The sequence below is a fragment of the Rattus norvegicus genome, chromosome 18 (genome assembly GCF_036323735.1).
Source record: "Rattus norvegicus strain BN/NHsdMcwi chromosome 18, GRCr8, whole genome shotgun sequence".
Lineage (NCBI taxonomy): Eukaryota > Metazoa > Chordata > Mammalia > Rodentia > Muridae > Rattus > Rattus norvegicus.
In genome coordinates this window covers 45,512,441-45,531,142 of record NC_086036.1, presented here as the reverse complement: position 1 = coordinate 45,531,142, position 18,702 = coordinate 45,512,441, and the positions used below count along the sequence as shown (strand labels likewise).

The 18,702-nt window shown below is 44.2% G+C and overlaps 1 protein-coding gene across 1 annotated transcript in view; it reads right to left on the bottom strand.

Annotated features, from left to right (window-relative positions):
* Hsd17b4 (hydroxysteroid (17-beta) dehydrogenase 4) overlaps positions 1 to 15,716 on the bottom strand; it is an 89,041-nt gene extending 73,325 nt beyond the window's left edge. The window contains exons 1-3 of the mRNA NM_024392.2: positions 15,610 to 15,716; positions 13,758 to 13,811; positions 2,846 to 2,953 (exon numbers count right to left, since the gene is read on the bottom strand). Of these exons, the coding sequence (NP_077368.2) occupies positions 2,846 to 2,953; positions 13,758 to 13,811; positions 15,610 to 15,667 (220 nt within the window). The 5' untranslated portion in view covers positions 15,668 to 15,716. The remainder of the gene's footprint in view (positions 1 to 2,845; positions 2,954 to 13,757; positions 13,812 to 15,609) is intronic.
* Positions 15,717 to 18,702: the final 2,986 nt, after the last annotated feature.

The window sequence follows — 18,702 nt, the reverse complement described above, 5'->3', positions numbered from 1 at the left end:
CTGTCCTATAAGCCTGTGTGTCAGGAGTGCTGTAGACCTGTTTTCCTCTCTTTCAGTCAGTTATGGGGACAGAGTGTTCTGCTTTCGGGCGTGTAGTTTTTCCTCTCTACAGGTCTTCAGCTGTTCCTGTGGGCCTGTGTCTTGAGTTCACCAGGCAGCTTTCTTGCAGCAGAAAATTTGGTCTTACCTGTGGTCCTGAGGCTCAAGTTAGCTCGTGGGGTGCTGCCCAGGGGCTCTCTGCAGCGGCAGCAACCAGGAAGACCTGTGCCGCCCCTTCTGGGAGCTTCAGTGCACCAGGGTTCCAGATGGTCTTTGGCTTTTTCCTCTGGCGTCCGAGATGTGTGTGCAGGGAGCAGTCTCTTCTGGTTTCCCAGGCTTGTCTGCCTCTCTGAAGGTTTAGCTCTCCCTCCCACGGGATTTGGGTGCAGAGAACTGTTTATCCGGTCTGTTTCTTTCAGGTACCGGCGGTGTCTCAGGCAGGTGTCCTGCCGCTCCTGGGCCCTCCCCCACGGGAGCCCAGAGGCCTTATACAGTTTCCTCTTGGGCCAGGGATGTGGGCAGGGGTGAGCAGTGTTGGTGGTCTCTTCCGCTCTGCAGCCTCAGGAGTGCCCACCTGACCAGGCGGTTGGGTCTCTCTCTCACCGGGTCTGGGAGCAGAGAGCTGCTGCGGGCCGGGATCCGCGGGTGAGGGACTTCCGGTAAACACAGAACGTGCCCGGTCCTAGAGAAATTCTGCTTCCGTGTGTCCCAAGCTCACCAGGCAGCTTTCTTGCAGCAGAAAATTTGGTCTTACCTGTGGTCCCGAGGCTCAGGTTCGCTCGTGGGGTGCTGCCCAGGGGCTCTCTGCAGCGGCAGCTAGTTCTGCACTATTAACTACAAGAAGTAAAGCAAACGATGTGGCTTCTTATGTTTAGCTAGTAAGCTCAAAGTGGGCTCTGCCTGCAGCCGTCCATTACCACTGCCTCTGCTATAAGCTCCTCCTTCACAAGAAAGGACTCAGGAAACACCATCAGTCCCTTCCCCCGGGCCCAGGAAATGTCAGCTCTTCTGAGACCCAGGACCCACATCTATCCCAGGACCCATGGGATCCATCCTGCCCTTGGCCAGTTGCTATAGCACACCTCTGTGATCAGAGTTTGTTAGAGTGAGAGGAGGGTATCTCAGATTCTCAGGCCAGCCTGAACTGAACAACAAAACCCTGGGTTTTGTTTTGTTTTGTTTGTTTGGATGGTTGCTTGTTTTGGCTCTGTGTGTGTGTGTGTGTGTGTGTGTGTGTGTGTGTGTGTGTGTGTTTTAGCCATTTTCCAAAATGCTGGAACCATTAGTATTTCTGATCATTTTTTTCACAAGTTTTGGAGTATATGCCTACATATAATGATCTATTTTGTAGCTGTACCCCAACTCTATGCAAAATATTTCTTCACATGCCCTGGATGCCTTACACACACACCTGAAGGTAATTTCGTGTGCACCTGCGCCTGCGCAACTGAATACTGTCAGGTGAGGTCAGCTGTGAAATGTCCACATAGCTGACACAGCACTCAACAAGCTCTAGGCTGTGGAGCACTTGAATTTCAGATTTCCTGACCATCAGTGCTGGATGGCTGAAAATGCAGACTTCCTGAGTAAGGCTGTGAGCTCCGTACACAGGAGCGCATGAGGGCTATAGCAGCTCCAGTAGCCTCTGGTAGCTTTCTGAGCCTGACCTGCCCAGGCCCTTCCAATGGCTGCTGAGAGTCCAACCCTGAGAAGCATTATCACTTGGAAAACCTGGAGGGCCTGTTGCCCTAATGATTGACAGACTATGCAAATGGAGCTGCAAAGGCGAGGAGCCTGAGATTTTTATTCTTGTAAATTTTTAAGACTCTAGGACAGTAGTTCTCAACCTTCCTGATGCTTCGACCTTTTAATACAGTTACTCATTCATGTTGTAGTGACTCCCAACCATAAAATTATTATCCCTGCTTCTTCATAACTGTGAAGAATTGCTTCTTCAAAGCTGTTATGAATCACAATGTAAATATCTGATATGCAGGATATCTGACATGCAACCCCTGTGAAAAGGTCATTTGAACCCCAAAGGGGTTGTAACCCACAGGTTGAGACTCACTGCTCTAGAGTTTAAAGAAAAAAATTGAAACACTTTTTTCTAAATCACCAATATGGGGGGAAGATAGCAAACATCTCATTAGCATCTTAACACTCCCTCAAACCCCAAGGGTCATATCCTAGTTCCTCCCTATAAGCTGCCAAAATGAAACCTAGCTACCACAGCCTACTTCCAGGGAAAGTAAGCAGCCACAAGCTTGAAGTGTGAACCTATTCAAGGAACCTATTCCAACGTCACTAGCACAACAGACCAAACCGTGAAAGCTGTATTTGCAGGTTCTGTATCTGCGGGTTTTCTCACAATGCACTTAACATCTAATTTGACCCTTAAGTTTTTGCAAAGTTAAGGTGATATACAGTAGCAACTGCAATAGAACATGGCAGCCAACACCAGAAAGGGCCATTCATCACTTAGCACAGCATACTGTGAGAATCTTCCGGAACACGGAAGAATTAAAGTAGATGCTATGGAGGTGTGTGAGATCTTGACTTTGAACATGCCTGTGAAGAACTCAGCCACATCTGGAACGGTTTGTGAAATCATCTACATCAAAAGCTTAGCAATTTCTCACATATGATGTAAAGTACGTCCTCAAACGGCTTGGTAGACTTGAATAAAATCTAATTTCATAGTAAGATTCAGTTAGGCTCGGTGTAGTGCCGAGTTATTTCTGGAGGATTGCTAAAGCGAGCAGCTTTATTAGCAGAGGGAAGTAACCAGTCTGTTATCAAGTACCGTAATTGGCCACCGCTTTCCCGCCTCTCCTTCTTATTTCTTCCACGACCTTGTCTGCGGCAGAAGAGCCTTTCCCAACGCCTTTGAAGTCCCCTCCTAAGTCATTCACTGCAATGAAAAGAACAAGCAATTAATCTTTCCCACCTTCCAAGTATGTTAGATAAAAACTTCAAATTATTGATGTAGTTCTTCAATCGCCTGCCCACTTCCTACCTACATTACTACCAATCTTACCAAACACAAGGCAAAATACCTGTTATCAAAACAGGTCCCTCTGCTGGGACGCAGTTCTGCTATAGAGCGCGTGCCTCACACGTACAAGCCCAGATTTATCTCAGCATCGAGAAAATAAAGTTTTCAACACAGATACAAACAGCAAAAACACTTAAGGGTCAGTCATGAATTTTTTTACTTTGAACTATGCTTTTCCTCTTTTGGAATGGGAAAGGAGATGACTTAAGCCTCTGTAAGAGAAATAAAAGGAGGGGGTGAGTGGGGTGAAGGTGTGAGAAACCTCACTTCAAGAATAAATATACAGGAAAACTATCCAGGGGTTTCTGGAAACTTTAAAACAAATAAACAGAGAAGTGGGCTTTGAAATGCCCTAATGACCTAGGGATAGAGAAGGGAGGTGGGGAGCAGGTGTGAAGAAAGATGGAGATCAGACTGATGGATGCGTACTGTGTGCACACGTGAAGGAGCACGGGGAGCTTCATGAACATGTGCAATTAAAATGAGTCAACAAAATCAAAAACCAAAAGGAAATTACCAGAAATCCATTTGAAATCATTTAGCCAAAAGAACTAAAATCAAAAGAAAAAACAATAGAAGCTCTCTTCAAATACTGGGGAGCCGCTAGCAGTGCAGCTAAGGAACAGAAGCAGCCCAATGTCCATGGGCAGCAATGGGCAGAGGGTAAACCCCCACCATCCACAGACAGCAATGGGCAGAGGGTAAACCCCCAATGTCCACGGACAGCAATGGGCAGAGGGTAAACCCCCAATGTCCACAGACAGCAATGGGCAGAGGGTAAACCCCCAACGTCCACAGACAGCAATGGGCAGAGGGTAAACCCCCAACGTCCACGGGCAGCAATGGGCAGAGGGTAAACCCCCAACGTCCACGGGCAGCAATGGGCAGAGGGTAAATCCTAATACGCTATGCCAGGGAAAGTAACCCTACCAGAATAGGGCAAATACTAGGTGGTTCCCCTAATATGTGTTTTTTGGGATAGTCAGAGTCATAGACTTACAGAAGAGAAAGATGGGTGCCACACACTGGGAGAAAGTGGACCTGGGGAATTTTAATAGGCCTAAAGTTTCAATTATGCAAAATGAATACTTACCTAGGCCTACTGTGTAACATAGTACCTAATAGTGTACTGTAAACTCAGAATGGAAGTTAACACACACATTGTGTCCTTACTACAGTAGTTTGTCCCAAAACACAATGTCATTATCTAGAATTCAGGAAAATATCTATTAAAAGAGATCACATGAAGCTAGTATGTTTCGGTCACTAGCTTATAGCATGACTTCATTGTTTTTAACAAGTAAACACACGAAACCCTCATACACTCAATTATACGACTGCTAGCACCGACTATACACCGACTGTCCTCAGAGAACTCTCCAGTGTGAGTCAGCGCATGGGAAGGGCGCCCACCTCAGTTCTAACTCACTGAACGTTAGTGAGTGATGTCAGGCGTTCACGAGATGTACACAGCAAAGCCAAAGTCACCAAACACTAGGGACAGATGACAAACTCAAGTGGCACAGCAGTGCAGGGCAAGCTTTATGACACAGCATGCAGACACTAAGGACACCTGCAGATCAGTGCCATATAACTTAGAGAAACAGAATGTGGCAAAATACTTGGGGCAAAGACTTGTACTGTGAATGGGTCATTGATTTTGAGGAGTATAATCTTAAAAATTACTAATTACAAATGGTGACAGGTTACAGACTACAATTAATATTGATGATTGGTTATTAGGGTTTTTTCTTTAGAAAACCATTCCTTTACCTCAAAGTGAGGGCTCAGTGTGTAGTGTATGACTGTGGGGTAAAGGGATGACAGGCAGAAAACACCCACACCTGGCCACATGTAGAAACAGTCACAAGAGATGAGTTCCTGTCGTTTTCTTTTATTATTTTTTAAATAAATGAATTTTCCTAAATGTGTGCAGGAATGTTTTCCTAACCAAGTAACATTACCAGTCTCACTGAAAATTAAAACACTCTGTGGAGACACAAATAATGAACAGCCTTACATTACCCCTCAGGGCATGGGAAGGAAGATGATTCTTCAAAATCCGAATTCTATCAACTATTCATCCCCATGCAATTATTTAAATGACAAAAAAAAAACCTAGTTAAAAATTATCAAAATTTTAACACAAAAAAGTTTTGATGGCTCTTTTTAAATTAATTTTACATTTAAATTAAAATGTAATTACATCACTCCTCTCTTCCCTTTCCTCCTTCTTTACAAAAATAAAGTAAAATAACACAAGAACTTCCAAGACCAAAAAAACCAGAGCATTTAAGTGGAGAGAATGGTTTCACTGTGTAATGAAACACTGCCCCCAAGTGGAGAAGTTAGAAAATGCAGCAAAACACACAAACACTGAAGGTTGCTAATGCTGAAAGGATGCATCATTAAACAGAAGTAAACTAACAAATTCCTTCAATCATGAGGCTAGAAACACCTGTTCAAGCACTGAATGGCTTGAAAAGCAATAATTTAAAAGTTTATCTGTGTTCAAAAACACACAGATACCCACACTATGCAGCACGGCCACCACTCCAACACACCACGGTGAAGTTGGAGACGCAAACGTAACAAACCAAACAGCTTGTATTGATGTATGGTTCCCAGCTTTTAACAATTATACACTGGTGTGCTTAATACCCACAGTTTTTTAAGACTTTGAAATGACTACTGGATAAAAACACAGTTTATACCTTAGCCCAGACTATGTTAACTGCAAATTTTAGTTTAGGAACACTTTGTTCCTGTCACACTCAAGCACTCAGCCTTAAAAAAGGACAATCATTTCTACTAAAAATAAATGAAACATGTTTGCTTGAGGAAGATCCAGAGGAAAGATGAAGCAGGCACTCCTCTTGGGTTAAGGACATTTGTGGGAAGATTGACCTCTGTGGGAAGATCATGATGGTAAGCATAGTTCTCTCAGCAGGATCCTCACAAATCCTAATGTAGATGGATGTACTTGTAAATTCTCCATTCAAGTCCTTTTCAAAGACAGTTGTCCTGGTACATGCTTGCAATCTTGACACGTGGGGATAGAGAAAAGAGGAACGAGAGTTTCAAAGTCATCCTTAGGGACACAGAGAATTCTAGGCCAACCTGGGCTACATCAGATCCTCTTTCAAAAAAAAAAAAATCAGTTCACATCCTGGAAGGTTTTTGTTTGTTTCTTAAGCAAGTTATTTTTCCCTCTTTTCTTGTCACTTTAATACATCAGTGAGCTGGCTGCGAAGTCTATTAAGGGCTGTAGAGGTTTTGTTTTCTTTGTTGGGTTGGGGAACAGTTCTCCTAAAAATCTACTCTTAGGGTTTCATTAAATAACAGCTGTTTTAGGAACTCATAGATCCACAGAATTCTAAACTGCACTTGAAACCCTATCTCTGTCTGTCTGTCTGTCTGTCTCTCTCTCTCTCTCTCTCTCTCTCTCACACAGACACACACACACACACACAGAGAGAGAGAGAGAGAGAGAGAGAGAGAGAGAGAGAGAGAGAGAGAGAGAGAACCAAGCTATCCAGTTTATCCAGTTGCAGTTATCTTAAAGACAGAGCCACTGTCAGAGAATCCCCACTTTCTCAGTGTTGTCTGTCAATCTGAAGATTGGGCGTACATTTAGCCCACTGCTTGAACGCACACTTCTTTGAGCTCTAATGAATTAACACTTAACTCTCATTAGTCATCTCTATCCATTTGGCATATGTGTCTCTGGTATCCTTTTTTGATTTATTTTTGGTTGGTTGTTTTTATTGCTGTTTTGTTGTTGGGGATGGTTTGGTTTGGTTTTTTGGTTTCTCTGGCTGTCCTGGAACTCTGTAGCCCAGGCTGGCCTCAAACTCCGAGATCCATCCACCTGTCTACCTGCCTCTGCTGGATTAAAAGTGTGTGCCACGATGCCCGGCTCTTCTCTGTTATATTTTCAAGTGACTTTTATTTTTAAAAGCCTTTAATTCGTTTTCATATGTATTACAAATCATAAATCCCTTCATTAAAATGTTGAGCGGGAAAGGTCCGACCTGAGTGCATATTTGCTTCATGAGGGTCATAGCACTGCTTTTCAGTGTTTTGTGTACACCTTGGAGGGAAATCAGAAATCTATGTGCTGTAGAAGCCATGATTCTTGGAAATGGGTTTTCTCGTTCTTTCTCTCTGTCCTTTGCCCTAGCATTTTATGGTTCTTTGGAGGCAGTTAATAATAGTAAGTATATGACAATGGACATCTGTAATCACAGCACTCGGAAAGCTGAGACAAGGAGATCTAAGATCAGGGCCAGCCTGGGCTACAATGATGAGGATGAGGGCACCTTGGACTATAAGATTTTGTCTCAAAAGACGGACAGACAGAAGAGAAGGGAAGAGAGAGCAGGGGAGAAGCGGAAGGGAATATCTGTTGGTGTCTTGCTCTCTAGGCTGGATGCTAAGCCAGAGCTGAAACAATGAAAATACAGCTCACTTCTGTGTTGTGTATGGTTTTGCACATGATTTACATGTGTCCAGGTGAACTCTGCACAGATGTGTGGAGGTAAGACATGATCCTCAGATGTGGTTCCTCAAGATCCACCTTCCTTGGTTGAGACAGGATCTCTGCTGAGCCTGGAGCTCACTGACTCGATTAGGCTAACTGGCCATAGACCCAGGCATCCGCTTGTCTACGCTTCCAAGTCCTGGCCTTGCAGTCGCCTGAGCCGCTACACCCTGCGTGGCTTCTAAGTCAGCCCCTCCTGCTTACACAGCCAACATTTCTACCACCTTTGCCATCTGTCCAGTACCAGCTCACTTTTAATCTGCATAACTCTTGCCCGTCTCCCATTTCTGAAAAGCACAGGCCACGCATCATTCATTTTTGTCTTCAATTTCATGAGAATTCTTCAACTGTTTACTGAGCTCCCGGTTACCGTCCCTGCCAGGCAGTTCATGCTCTGAGCTTCAGGTCTGCAGTGGGAGGCACCAGACTTTCGGACAATTCTCCTTTTCTTCCTTTTGTATCACTTGAGCCTGGATAGCTGCAGCTGCCCCCTGGGCGTTTGCCCTCATTGATTCTAACACCTCAACACTGCCCTAGGCAGGTACCCAAGTAACTGTTAGGTGTCACGGTGCCTTGCTCAGATCTGCAGTGGGTTTCCTGTTATCCACTGGCCAATCTGAAGGTGCCACATAGTGCAGGCTCACTTCAGTGCTTTTGCTAGCCATAGGCCACTCTTCCACTATCCCTTATACAGCAGTTCTTCCAACTCCCCACCCACCCACTAAGAGTACTGCATGACATACACACATTCTTAACATCAGGTTCTTAGCATTCAAAGTATTTGTCACCAAGTCATAGTCAGTTCCATTGACAGTCGAGATGAAAGCCTATGAGGTGACTCAGCCAGTAAAGGAACTTACTACCAAGCCTGACAGCATAGGGTCAGGACTCACATTGGGGAAGGAAAGATCTAACTTTTACAAGTTGCCCTTTGAACTCTACGGGTACATTATAGCATGCACACCCCACTCTATACACACACACACACACACACACACACACACACACACACCACAAACAATTTATTATTATTATTATTATTATTATTATTATTATTATTATTATAAATGTAATCTGATATTTTTTACAAGAATTACTTTAGGGCTATGGATATAGCTCAATGAGAAAGCACTTTCCCAGCATGCATAAAATTCTAAGTTCAATTCCCAGAAAAGGAAAATGGTCATCCCTAGCACCTCCCACACCCCAAAAAAGCATTTAACTAACTTTACAGTAGCTTGGTCCCAGTGGAGTTTTAACTCGTTTATGCTTGTTCCCTGATGACTACCAAAGACAACCTTTAGATGTGTGTACTTGGGGCCCACACGGGTGCTGTGGGCTCACATGGGGCCTGAAGGGAAATGAGAAGGAAGGAGTCAGTTCTCTGCTTCCACCACATATTTCTGGGGGAGGAAAGCAGGGCATCAGGCTCCTGAGCCTGCTGAGCGACCTCACTGACCTCCAAAGCATTTTGGGTTTTTTGTTTGTTTGGTTGGTTGGTTGGTTTTGTTTTGTTTTGTTTTGGTTTTTGGTTTTTGGTTTTGTTTTTTTTTCTTTTTTAACTTAAATGTAAAAATATCTGTAATCCCAGAACTTGGGAGTGAAGGCAAGAGGATCCAGGGTACAAAGGCAGGCTAAGTTATCTGACAATAATACCTGTTTCCAAAGAGAGAGAAAAGGAAAATTAACCAGGTGTGTGATAGATATATATTTTTTTTTCTTACATTAGAGAAAGACAAGCTTATACAGGGCATAGCCAATAGTTACTGAGGGCCTTGCGGGGAAGCGGGGGACCTTGCGGGGCTTCCTCTTAAGCAACACAGCCCGACTGCTAAGAAAGGAAGGAAACACTGGACTGGCTATCACAGTGCATTTGGTCAAAGCAATCGCCTTGGTACAGAAAGATCTTTTCTAGAATGGCTACAAATGTATCTAAATGTGTAAAGGCTCAGGGAAGAGCCACTCAGAAAGCAAAGCCCTCACTAGCGTCTGTCTTGACCTCTTGTGCGGCTAAGACTGGGAGATTACTAAACAGAACTTAGCTTTTACTGCTCTAGTGTTGAGAATGCCCAGACCCCAAAACTATGACACGATGAAGACTGGTCTCTCTTTCAGTAATGGTGTCCTGTAGCTGCGCGGAGTGGAGGGAGGGGAAGCTCCTTCAACCCTAACCCCTTTAGATAGTGCTCCCCTTGGGGAGGGTGGAGCCTTCTGACTTGATCCTCTTCCACAGCCACACCTGGCAGGGCTGGGAGTCAGTGTCGGCCAAGCCTTATCTAACTGATTTTCTTTTCCTCACCAGGAAGGAGGCAAACATGTCCTTAAAGGAGAAGAAAACAAGTAATTAAAGACTAAGACTCAGGGCTGGAGAGGTGGCTCGGTGGTTAAGAGCACTGACTGCTTTTCCAGAGGTCCTGAGTTTAAATCCCAGCAACCACATGGTGGCTCATAACCATCTGTAACGAAGACCTCTTCTGGTGTGTGTGAAGACAGCTAAACAGTGTACTTATACATATAAGAAATAAGTAAATAAATCTTAAAAAACAAAAGACTGATCCTCAGACCTCTTGTCCTGTTTGAGAACTAAACTGTCAGAGACCAAGAGTAGATAGATAATGGAGACTGATCACTCAGAGGAGGAATGGGTTGAGGGCTGTCCTTGACCATAGACTGAATTCTAGGCCAGCCCAGGCTATATGTGACAGTAACAGAGAGGCAGAAAGAGCAAAGGGCTTGAAAGCATGAAAGACCTGAGCTTGATTCCCAGAACACAAATTGGAGCATCGAGAACAGCAGCACACTCGACTGAGGAAGCAGGACAGGAGCCTGCTAGCCAGCCTGGCCAGCCTGGTGAGCGCTAGGCCAATAAAGCCTGCCTCAAAAACAGTGTAGACAGCTCCTGATAAATGGTACCAGAAGTTAGCCTCTGACATGTGCACACAGAGAAAGACCGAGATAAGAGACAAAGACAGAGCAGAGAGAGCACACCATGGAACTACAGGAGGTGAAACCAGTGTTCCTCCCTCTCCCTGACTCTTCTCTTTAAAGTCACCAGGATCCAACTAAGAGGTGAGGGTGGGGCCACAGGGGACTGAAACCTAATCTCCCCCAGAGGTGCCAACTCAAAACACCACTATCTGACTAGGCTTCACCATCTTCCGGGCGTGCATGTGTGCACTAAATTTTACCACATGAAGTCATGGAGGACAACCAAATCCCAGGACTACAAAAGGTTCTGGCTGGCCTCTTTCCTTCTTGTTTGTTTTCACTTTTAAAGATTACAAAGTATATTCAAAAACAACCAACCTGTGTCCGCAGGCTTCCTGACCTTCCTTCCTTTCCTTTCCACTCCTAACCTGTGGCATACAGCCTCAGGCAGCACCCAGAATAAAACAGTAATCCCCTACACCAGGCCATGCTGCTCCTCCACCCAGTCTGCAGTATTTCACCCTCTGAACCAGGTCAAAGCTGATCGTTCTATGTGCTCTAGCCTCCTGCTAACTCTATGCTCTCATCTCTAGCTTCAACTCCCTTCAGTGACCTCCACCAGTCCAGACGCACTGACCCCACACTAACTTTAAAACACACCAGACCTGCCCCCATCTCAGGGCCTCAGCTCCAAAGGACATCTCTGGCAGAAACTCAGTCCTTCAAACTCCACTCCTGGATGGTTCCTCCTCAAGAGTCTTAGCTTAGCATCTTCTATCCCAATCTCCCTAAGTTTTTCCACTCTACCATCTAGCTTTATGTATTATATTTTTGTTACTGTGTGTCTACTGCCTTCTCACTACAACCTAAGCTTCCTACAGTAGGAGCCACAGGGCATAGCCGCCGCACATGCCTACACTCCCAGCAGGAGTGACACTAAGGCAGCAGGATCGCAAGTTCAAGACCAACCTGAGCTACACAGCAAAAATAAGAGACAAAGTGGGGAGCCTAAGTACTATGCACATGCTGCTGGGACGCCCCATCCAGCATTGTATGAGGTGTATGTGCTTTACAACTGACACTCAATAAATACCTGCAGAGTAAACAACTGCTCCACCTGAGGCTAAGTTTATTACCTTTTGTAGGATTTTTTTTTAACTGGGCTTTTTAACTGGTAAGAAACTCATTGTAACAGTGGTTTTCTCACCTAACTGTGTGGGTGATGCTCATGGAAACATCTAGAGAGGAGACAGCAATGCGAATGCAGTTGTTCCTTATACGCTGGAATCCACACAGGATTTAGTCCTTCTCCTCGTGTTCTCTTAGCTTCACTCGCTCACTCCGTCACTGCTCATTCTTGATTACCATTTGCTTACACTTGCAGAGAATACTGATACCTAAAGTGGGCCTTTTTCTTTAAGTATTAATACAAGATAAATGCTTTAAATGCAAGCACTGGGCTGCTTCTTCATGTTAGAGTACATGTGGGGAATCTGTGGGCTAATGGGTATGAAAAAGAAACAACTCTCTACTGGGCCACCAGTAGAAACTGCCAAGGTTGCCGGAAAGTCTGAGTAAGCAAAGACACTGAGACAATGGCCTCAATCACTTCCCACCAGTGCCCACAAGGCTTACACAATGCACCTTTCCCATTTTGAGATAAACTTTGGATAGTTAAATCCTCATATATATTCTTACGCCTCACACACACCTAAAAACAGAATAAACTGTGAATAAATGGGTCTCCCATAACCCCTGCTCAATCCCAGGAACGGCTGCCTTTGCTGGGCCAATGAGAAGTGGAACAGTAGCATGAGCAGACGCGTGTATGTCACTGTAGTGCTTTGTCTTTTGTACTCCGAGGAAGAGTTCACGCTTCCCTGCTCTGAAATCATTTATGAAGAAAGAGTTGAGACTGGAGGTGGGTGGGAGGTGTCTACGCAAGGCTGTTTGGTTGGTTTGTTGTTCTGGAGGTTTTGTTTGGTTCCAGGAGGTGGTGGAGGGACTGTTCGCTTGTTTGCTTTGGTTTGGTTTTTAAGTGACATTCTCCTGTAGCTTAGGCTTGCTCTGAACTCACTGGGTATGGCCAAGGCTGGCCTTGAACTTTTGATCCTCCTGTCTCTGTGTCCTAAGTGCTAGGATTACAAAAATCCCCATGACCCCTGGCTTAAAATAAGTTTATACACTATGTTCATGTCTTAGTTTAAAAGAAAAGAAAAAAATATCGTACAGCCCTTCCTCCAAAAAAACAAACAAAAACCAAAAAGCAACAGCAACAAGAACATGTCAGCAATGAACAAAATGCCCTCTTTGCAAAAGGAAATATTCTAGAGTCCTTTAGGAGTTAGGAAAGATTGAACAAGTTCTGTGAAGACTCAAAAAGAGAGTAGAATTTACATTACAAAGGGGCTAAGGGTGAAATACTAAGAACTTAATAGCACATGAAGAAAGAGAAAACAGTAATGGTGTGTGTCTTCAGACCTGCACACGAAGTTTCTTCAAGTAGACCTGACAATAAGTAATATGCAGCCTTGCTAAATATTATAGGGTCAACCCTTAGGAGGCCACTGTGAGCCAACAGTTTTAACCTCAGAATATACTATAAACTATCATCAGGCCTGAGCATCTGCCCTGCATACATCCCTGCTCTGCCTCCCATTCATTCCCAACTGTGGACAAAGTGGTTCCTGTACCCACACCAATTCCCAAACACAGGATGCTAAGGTACTTATCAGGGGCTTCTCATTTAATATCTCATGTCGGCAGATGAGTGTATACCTCAAAAAATAACAACCCACAAAACTAAAGCCAAGAATTTCCATCTATACAATGAATATTTATACCTCCTTATCAATTCTTTTAAACAAAAAAGTCTATATAAAACTAGATTACTTCAGAAAGTGACTTAAGCCAGGCATGGTGGCGAATACCTATAATCTCAACAACCCAGGGCTAAATAAATAAGATTCTGCCTTAAAAAAAATAAATAAAAGCCAACCTTTATAAAGGAAAGTTAGCCTTAAACTAAAAAAAACCAACGACAACAAAAAAAAATCTCTGACAGAAATAAAAATTATGAAATGAAATCTTAATTGCACTAGAAGAACAAAGGACACTTGTGAAAACTGTATTTTTTTTTTTTTTTTTTTTTGCTAATGGCTACTAGTTTAAAAGAAAAACACATCTTACCAACAACTAATGCTCCTCTTTCTGCAAAAGCCAGGGCATAAGCTCTGCCCAACCCTAAGGAGAAACAAAGGAAAGTTGAAAGACATTAGCATGGTTATTTCATTCCATGAAACTTGGTCTCCATTTTAAAGTAATACCTCAACAGTTCCTTACCACAGTCGAAGATGGTGCCTCGGATGGAACACTCTTCATTCTCTCCACTAAGACCCTCTCCTGACTGCAGAAGTTAGACAAGGTAAAGCCATGTTTTCCCACCCATTTCCTAGCATTCTCCCTGGCTGCTAGAACACTGCCTGTGAGCTGGAGTCCACCACTAGGTGCAATTACGGGAATTAAGAAGCAGAAATGGGACAGGTGCCACCTTCCCTGGGCTCTGGCACTTGCTGCTTAAGCAGTTGCTTCTCTTCAAACACCCTCCATATTTAAAAAACAGTGCCTGAAGAGGCAACTTCTTAACCTGGTCTCCTAACCCATAAGTGGCAGTCCCCTCACTTCAGGACCCTAGTGATCTATGGTTCTTGGACTATGACAGAGATCCAATGGCAGCTCAAAGGTATGACTTCCAAAACCCCGCCTGAAACCCAAATTCTTTCTTATTCTAAAATGTCTGATTTCTATAACCCGTACTGAACCTGGAATATGCAACTGTCAACTACAAATCACTTTAACTCTGAATATATGAGACTGGCAAATAATAATAATCTTGGGGAACTGACCTGTAAAGTTAACAGCCAGAGCTTCCAGAAGATTTTTCTCTGGCTTAAACTTTTCTTAACTTTTTTTTTCGATTTTTAGTTAATGCATTTCATTGCTAAATGGGGAGGCTTAATAGAAAACTTATTTATCTTATATTTAAGATAAATTAACACTTGGGTTGGGGATTTAGCTCAGTGGTAGAGCGCTTGCCTAGCAAGCACAAGGCCCTGGGTTCCATCCCCAGCTCCGGAAAAAAAAAAAAAAGATAAATTAACACTTATACAAGTAAATATACAAATGGACGGAGGAAGATCAGGCGTTGAAGCCAGCTTCGGCTAGATGAGACCCTGTCTCAGTAATAACAGTTGGTAACTGAGAGCCCTTTTAAGTACAAAGGTGAGAGACCAAAGGTTGATTAAGTCAATACCCTGCACACTGAGGTTAGAAGTTACTCACTGGCGTGGAACTAATGAAGACATTTCACTGCGAAACATCTACCTGTCCTTTAAACTTAGTATTGCTTGAATCACAATTACCTCTTTCGAAATAAAAGGCATGCAGAAATAAAAGACAGGCAGTTTTCCCACTGGGTGGCTCGCTTCAGAAATGCCCTTGCTCTCAAGTTCTCCTCTCTTCCTATCTTATCTATCCCTGTATCATCTCTTGCCCTTTCACACACACACAAAAAAAGTTTGTGACCTTTGCCACAATTCTGGTGAACTTTGGTGTGTGTACTTCTCAAAAAACTTGAATCATGAGTCAGAGGAAAACAAACACTCAACGACACTCAAAGGGGTTAGCATGTCAACTCCTCCTCGGGTGGGATGCCAGGCCCAAGAAATTCTTTTAAACCCATGTGTGACTTAACAGAGGCCTAAGCGTCCAAAGGCAGCAAAAGTCACAGTCCATAGACAGACTAGAGAGAGGACGAACTTTACTCAGCTGTACACTCTGCAACCCTGCTGACTTCTCCCCTGGGAAAAACGTGGGCCTTAGAAGCTCCCACCGTGCTTGGAACCCGGAGCACCTGCTGACCCAGTACCCCTCCGTGCCTGGCCCACGCCGCGGTCCCTCCTGATCCAGCACCAGCTCAGCACCCGGGCAGCTGCACGACACAGTCCCTCTATCCAGATCATGGGCCCAGCACCAGACTCACCTCCCCCGGCGCCGGTGACCAGGACCACACGCCCGTCGAACCTCAGAGGCGAAGCCATGAGTCTATCCTGCACCACGCACACACTGGCAGTGGCCGGGGTACTGCTCTGTGAAACGGGCACGGAGGGCGGGGAGAGGAGGGGCGGGACACAAACAAGTGACCTGGTGGTTTCGGGAAACTGGCGCTGGTGATTCCAAGTGCGCCTGCGTGGGTCTGGCTTGGCCTCATGGGAAATGTAGTCCAGAACAATTCTCCTTAGCGGAGAAATATCTGTCCAAGAGAATTGCCTCGGAAATTCTTTCAGAAGAGAACACTGCCAAGGCCCATGTGGCTAAGTGACTTATTACTCTACTTTCATATATTCCACTACAGCTTCATCATTCACTCAGCGTGTTCTGATTTCAGCCACTGATGAATAGCACTTGGCTCCCATTCATTTTGACAAAGCTTCTAAAAAAGAAAGTTATCTCTCACAGCAATCAAGACTTCTCAGAGTGTATCCCCTGGATCTACTATATGAAAGTCACAGTGAAACTGTCAAAATGCAGAATCCTGGACCTGCATCCCTACGACTGCCTTCTCTAGACACAGTGGACAAAAAATAAAAACAAAACTGAACAAACAAACAAAATAAAAGTGTTGCTAATTGAGTGTAGTATTTACGTGTTGGGAACACCCATACAGTGTCAGTCATTTATTCAACAAATATTGAGCAGCCAGAGCAAAAAGGCTATCGAAGCTATTAATAATGTGACACTTAAACTTTCAATAGCATTGCTGCCTGACAAGGCTTGTGAGAAAAGTGTGCAGGTGTGCCAACAGAAGGTGGCAAAGGAAAGGAACACTATGCACCCATGGAGAGAAGATGGAAAAAAGAAAGGCTTTCCCAAGGAAGTGAAGCAGAGCTGCTTGAGTAATGACTGGGCAAGTTAGAGGGCAACTGGAAATAAGGGAAGGGAGGGGAAATACTAGCTAGGCTGGGGCAGTAAAAGAATGGAGCTGCAAAACGGAGCTAACTAGATCATATTTCAGCGCAGAAAATGGTTCTGAGCAGGATTAGTCCGAAAGATGGTTAGAATACATCTACTGACTGGAAAGAACACTTTGGGTTTTTTTTTTTTTTTTTTAAGGAGTTTTGAGTAGAGATAGGCGAGAAGATATAAAAGACCTGGGAAGAGCTCAAAGAGGACAGAGGAAGAAATCTTGAAGAGGAAAATCTGGAGTATAACTTGAATGGAGTGAATAGGTCTCTGTGGGTCGTCAGATGTGAGGGACATGCATCAGAAAGGCATACTCTGACTTGATAATCAATGTTATGGTGGGTCATTCATCAAAACAAAGAGTTGGAAAAACTATACCTGAACAAGAATATGGCATCAGTTTTAGGCACTTGTGTAGGGGGCAAGGGAGGGAAGATTCTGGGGTAATTACCTAGCCGACAACTTCAGTCTTGGGAACTGCCAATGTGGTTTGACACACCAGCGGGAGCAGAGTTGCTGCCTAACCCAGACCTTCAACTTCACAGTTCAAGTCCTTTCACTGGCAGCTCAAAGCTAAGCCAGCACTTTGTTCTCAAAGCCATCGTCCACATTTGCTTATCACATTTGACCCTTGAATTCCCATGTTCACTGAAATCCAGGCAGATGAGTTCAGAGAGCACATAGGACTCAAGATAAAAAAAGGTGGGTGAGTGACATCCTGGGTTCAACATTTAAAAACAATTCTAAAAACAAAAGATTAAAGCCCTTTAAAAAGTAGCCATATACCAGCCAAATTTTCCAACAAATTTCCAATTGCAAAGACAATAGGGTTCTCTCCAGCTTACTCTACAGAAAACAAAGTAACACGATGCCAATTAGCCTGGTATTTGTCCATCGTTCTCACTCCTATAATTTTTGTTTCAAGGAAAAGAATTTTGAAACTACCAATCCACTCTGCTTTTTTCGAGTCTTTCTCTTTTTCTCTTAACCTCTGTTGGTAAAACCAACTTCCTTCACTGGAACTGTGAACCCACTATTTTAATGACAATTCTCCAATAGAAAAAGCAAAGTCAGTGAAGAAAGGAGGAGTGGGGCTGAGGATGGAGCTAGGAGCACTTGCCTATTCTGCTCCCGACTCTGCTTTATGCCCAGCACCTACAGAAAGTGATTGCCGAGAGAAACAGGGAGGAGGTACAATACGCCAAGGGCTTGTCCAGCTCAGGACCTTGGCACCTTTTCTCTGATGCAATGGCTTCCAACCTCACCCGTGGAGCCTACTCCAGACCACGGACCCCAGGGTAAATCGGCCGGCTCCTATCTGGGTTCTCTGCATTCCTTATTGTCCACACACGGCCCAGTGTGCGAGCATTTTTAAACAGGAGCTTAAACTGAAATGTAGAAGTGAGCCTAGCTGTGGGGAATCCGGAACTTGACTCCGGTAAAAGCAAGGTGACCACGGTGACCACTCAGTAACAGTGTGGGGTTTGTGCCCTTAAGACTGGAGGGGTGGGGGGTGGGGGGCGGGGAGCCTCTACAACTGTGGCAACAATGAGGAGTCAAACTTCCTCAAGCTAGCTCAAAAAAGGAGTGATTACATGAATTAGTGTTTGGAGCAGTTCAGGTTCCAAAGTCACCATTGAAGTATCTGTTTTGACCTCGTCTTGTAATCTTTCTTGATTTATCCAATAACTGTCTCTCTGTTTTTTTAAGAACGAGTCTGACCGCGTTATCCCTGCTTTTAGAAATTGAAATGCAAAATCAACTCAGACGGAACTTGTGAAGAGGGACAATCTGGATCACACCTGTTAGAACTGAACCGTTATAGAGTCGGGGTAGAGCAGGGATGGGAGCTTTGGTATTCCACTTGCCAATCTCAATCTCAAAAACCAGATCTGGCTACTTCTAGCTTGTCCTTGACCACGACCAACAGAAATAAGAAAATGCAGGTGACAAACAAAGTAAGTCTACAAATATGTTCAGAATATGAATGGCTACATATTTAGCAATTACAACCGTCAAAGTAGAATGAGTTGTCTGATTTAATATGCAAAAGAGTTTCACTACATAAGTATGGCTTTATCTATTCCTACGTGTATAGAATTGTCTTGCCCTG